Genomic DNA, 5,000 nt, shown 5'->3' with positions numbered 1-5,000 from the left:
CCCTCCATCCCGAGCTCTCCAGCAGCAGCAGCACGCGCTGACGGTGCCCCCTGCAGCCCCCCGGGGCGGCCCCGCGTCCTCATCCCTTTAATGAGGGCCATCATCGCCCTGCAGACTGCTCGCTCCTCACCTCCGGACTGCGGGGCCAAGTTCAGCTCTGGTTACCTGCATTGGGACAAGGAGGAGAAGAGGAGGAAGGAGCAGGGGGAGGAGGAGAGTGAGGGGAGGGGAGACTCTCTGCAATCTCATTTGTGGCCGCTCTCAGGCTGCAGATACATAGTGTAACACATGCAGAGCGAATGCAGGTAGCCCGGCACCGACTGCGGCTCCGCCACTGACTCCGGCACCGACTGCACCAGCTCCGGCCGGGATATAGTGCCGGGATATAGTGCCGGGATATAGTGCCGGGATTGTGTGGTGCAGGAGACCAGCCTTCCCTCCGAGCATCCTGCCTGTGGTGGAATCGTACAGCACCGGAGCAGGAGTCAGCAGCTGAGATCGTCCGCCGATCGTCCGAGGATCGCGCACCGGCTGTGGAGGAGCCGGCCGCTATGAGACGGTAACTTTGTGCTGGGATCGTACAAGTCGTCACCTCTCCGCGGCTCCTGGAGACATGAGGACTGTGTGGGGCTGGTGCCTGTTCTTGCTCAGGGTCTCCCTCACCCTGGCAGCCTCCAAGCAGACGCTAAAGTACCGGCTGGCAGAGGAAGGGCAGCCAGACATCAAGATCGGGAATGTGGCTTCGGATATCGGCATCGTCACCGGCTCCGGGGAGGTGACCTTCAGCCTGGAATCCGGCTCCGACTACTTCAAGATCGACAACATGACCGGCGAGCTGAGCACTACCGAGCGCCGGATAGATCGGGAGAAGCTGCCGCAGTGCCAGATGATCTTCGACGAGAACGAGTGCTTCATAGACTTCGAGGTGTCGGTGATCGGACCTTCGCAGAGCTGGGTGGAGCTGTTTGAGGGTCGGGTGGTCATCCTGGACATTAACGACAACACTCCGACCTTTCCGTCCCCCGTGTTGACTCTTACCGTGGAGGAGAACCGGCCGGTGGGGACCCTCTACCTGCTGCCCACCGCGACTGATCGGGACTTTGGCCGTAACGGGATCGAGCGCTATGAGCTGATCCAGGACGCCGGGGAGAGTTTGTTCATGTCGGGGAGACGCTCCGGTGGTCGGTTGGAGGCTGGAGAGAGCGCCCCCTACCCGGGCAAGAGACGGATGGAGACGGACAGCCGGAGCAGCGTGTTTGAGCTGCAGGTGGCGGATACGTCTGATGGAGAGAAGCAGCCCCAGCTCATCGTCAAGGGGGCTCTGGACCGGGAGCAGAGGGACTCCTACGAGCTGACCCTGCGGGTGAGAGATGGGGGAGAGCAGCCCAGGTCGTCCCAGTCCATCCTCAGGGTGCTCATCACCGATGTCAACGATAACAGTCCCCGTTTTGAGAAAAGCGTATACGAAGCGGATCTGGCGGAGAACAGCGCGCCCGGGACCCCCATCCTGCAACTGAAGGCGACCGACTACGACGTGGGGGTGAACGGACAGATCGAATACGTGTTCGGGGCCGCGACGGAGTCGGTAAGGAGGTTGCTCAGGCTGGATGAGAACTCGGGGTGGTTGAGTGTCCTGCATAGGATAGACCGAGAGGAGGTGAACCAGCTGAGGTTCACTGTCATGGCCAGGGACAGGGGGCAGCCCCCCAAAAGTGACAAGGCCACTGTGATCCTCAACATCAAGGATGAGAACGACAATGTGCCCCTCATAGACATCAGGAAGATCGGTAGGATCCCAGTGAAGGACGGCATGGCTAGTGTGGCTGAAGACGTCCTGGTGGACACCCCCATAGCTTTAGTCCAGGTGTCTGATAGGGACCAAGGGGAGAATGGAGTAGTCACCTGCACTGTGGTGGGAGATGTCCCCTTCCAGCTCAAGCCTGCCAGCGATAGTGAGGGGGACCAGAACAAGAAGAAGTATTTCTTGCACACTTCATCTCCCTTGGACTATGAGAACGTGAAGGAGTACAATGTCATTATAGTAGCTGTGGACTCTGGGAGCCCCAGCCTGTCCAGTAATAACTCCCTACTGGTGAAGGTGGTGGACACTAATGACAACCCCCCAGTGTTCAGCCAGACTGTGGTGGAGGTAGCCTTCCCTGAGAACAACGTGCCCGGGGAGAGGGTGGCCACAGTTATCGCCACAGATGCAGACAGTGGGAAGAATGCAGAGATTGCCTACTCTTTGGAGCAGGCTATGGCCGGGGTCTTCTCCATTCACCCAGACACAGGAGACATCACGGCCAATATAGTCCTGGACAGGGAGCAGACTGACAGGTATGAGTTCAAAGTAGTTGCCAAAGACAAGGGTCTGCCCACCATCCTGCAGGGTACTGCCACTGTGGTTGTGCAGGTGGCTGATAGGAACGACAATGACCCCAAGTTTATGCAGGATGTCTTCAATTTCTACGTCAAGGAAAACTTACAACCCAACAGCCCTGTTGGGATGGTGACAGTGATGGATGCTGACAAAGGTCGCAATGCAGAGATGAGTTTATTTATAGAGGAAGATAATGGCATCTTTTCCATCGAGAACAATACCGGCACTATATGTTCTACTGTGTCCTTTGATATGGAGCAGCAAACCTCCTACACCTTCAAAGTTAAAGCAGTGGATGGTGGAGACCCTCCTAGGTCTGCTACTGCCACAGTGTCACTTTTTGTCATGGATGAGAACGACAATGCCCCAATCATCACCAGCCCCATCAACAGTTCTTATGCCGTGGTCTCCCCGTCCAGCATTGCCAGGACAGTGGTCGCTACTGTGGTGGCCACAGATACTGACTCTGGTGTCAACGCAGATCTGAATTACAGCATTGTTGGAGGAAATCCCTTTAAGCTCTTTGAAATCAACCCAGCCAGTGGAGTGGTATCACTAGTTGGCAAGCTGACCTCCAAACATTATGGCCTGCACAGGTTAGTGGTCCAGGTGAATGACAGTGGGCAACCGTCCCAGTCCACCACCGCTCTGGTCCATGTGTTTATTAATGAGACTGTGTCCAACGCCTCAGTTGTTGATTCCCAAATTGCCAGAAGTTTGCACATCCCATTAAGCCAGGATATTGCTGGAGATCCCAGCTATGAAATGAGCAAGCAGAGACTTAGCATAGTGATTGGAGTGGTGGCTGGGATCATGACTGTCATACTGATCATTCTAGTGGTGGTGATGGCACGTTACTGTAGGGCCAAAAGTAAAAATGGATACGAAGCTGGCAAGAAAGACCACGAGGACTTCTTCACCCCCCAACAGCATGACAAGTCTAAGAAACCCAAAAAAGACAAGAAAAATAAAAAATCTAAACAGCCATTATATAGCAGCATAGTGACAGTGGAGGCTTCAAAGCCAAACGGGCAGAGATATGACAGTGTCAACGAGAAGCTGTCAGACAGCCCCAGCATGGGCAGATACAGAACTGTCAATGGAGGTCCTGGCAGTCCTGACCTGGCAAGGCACTACAAATCCAGCTCTCCACTCCCTACTGTGCAGCTCCATCCACAGTCACCCACTGCTGGGAAAAAGCACCAGGCTGTGCAAGATTTACCCCCGGCCAACACTTTTGTAGGAGCTGGAGACAACATCTCAATTGGATCAGACCATTGTTCTGAGTACAGTTGTCAGACCAATAACAAGTACAGCAAACAGGTAAGCTACGTCAACGGGCAATGTGATGACTGGGGTGGCCTCACTGTGATGTGGAAGGGTTAAAAAGTCAGCAAGTGCAACACAAACAGAGCAATACGCATATATGTAGAAGTATGTATATATGCACATGTATGTATATAGCTATGTATGTATATAGCTATGTATATCTATAAGTATGTATATGTATGTATATATGTAGAAGTATGTATATAGCTATGTATGTATATATATATTGTATGTATGTATATGTATGTATATATATGTCTAAGTATGTATATAGCTATGTATATGTATGTATATGTATGTATATAGCTATGTATATATGTATGTATATGTATGTATATATGTAAGTACAGTATATAGCTATGTATATGTATGTATATAGCTATGCATATGTATGTATGTATGGATGTATATAGCTATGTATATGTGTGTATATGTATATATGTATATGTATATAGCTATGTATATGTATGTATATATCTATGTAAGGTATGTATATGTATGTATATGTATATATCTATGTATATAGCTACAGTATGTATATGGAGGCAGCATGGCCAACATAGTGAACCCTAAGGATCTTATATTCACCCATTATAGCCACTTTCCCACGCTCTCTATGGAGCTTTTCTCAGGCAGGTGAGCAGGTGAGTGACGGATTCTTACTTCTCACTATTTTGGATGTTCTGCCTCTTTTTTGGGATTTTCATACCTTTGATCGGAAGCTTGGGGAGACTTGCACCCTATATGGTATATATACATACATATATAGCTATGCACACACTTGTACACATGCATATATAAATACAATATAAATGGATGTATAGATGTATGCAGACCTATGCCTGTGTGATCTGCAGATATTGGCATTCCCCTATAGGAGTATATATAGATATACACACAGTTGCCTTCCTGACTTTTGTACATGGATCGTGCCCCCTCTTTGCCTCGTGCTTGTGGCTCGGTTCTCCCGGTGGTCCCCGGTGTGCAGCGCCTGGAATGTTAATGCAGCATTTGGTTGGCTCCTGTCACTGGTGCAGCCAATAGGAGGGCACACAGTGGGGACTGGCAAAGACTGGCAATAGCTCCGCGGGCTGATGCCACCAGTGGAAAGGCTTGTGCTCGGCGCTGTGACATCAGATCAGCTCTGCAGTCTCAGGTGCTTGTGAGGAGCAGTTGCATCATAAATGGAGGATCTGCTTTAATGATAATGGAAGAGAATCAATTAACCCTTGCGTTGACATCACCAACATTCCTAAATTCTGAACGAAGGCTCTTTATTTAACTCTTCCTT

The 5,000-nt window shown here is 50.9% G+C and overlaps 1 protein-coding gene across 4 annotated transcripts in view; it reads left to right on the top strand.

The window, feature by feature from the left end:
• The first annotated feature begins 270 nt into the window (after window positions 1–270).
• PCDH7 (protocadherin 7) overlaps window positions 271–5,000 on the top strand; it is a 1,276,140-nt gene continuing 1,271,410 nt past the window's right edge. For all 4 annotated transcript variants that reach the window (XM_069744629.1, XM_069744630.1, XM_069744631.1 and 1 more), the window contains exon 1: window positions 271–3,703. In XM_069744629.1, the coding sequence (XP_069600730.1) occupies window positions 614–3,703 (3,090 nt within the window). In that variant the 5' untranslated portion in view covers window positions 271–613. The remainder of the gene's footprint in view (window positions 3,704–5,000) is intronic.

The sequence above is a fragment of the Ranitomeya imitator genome, chromosome 1 (assembly GCF_032444005.1).
Source record: "Ranitomeya imitator isolate aRanImi1 chromosome 1, aRanImi1.pri, whole genome shotgun sequence".
Classification (NCBI taxonomy): domain Eukaryota; kingdom Metazoa; phylum Chordata; class Amphibia; order Anura; family Dendrobatidae; genus Ranitomeya; species Ranitomeya imitator.
Note: the sequence above shows the minus strand (reverse complement) of the source record. Positions and strands in the feature narration are given on the sequence as shown.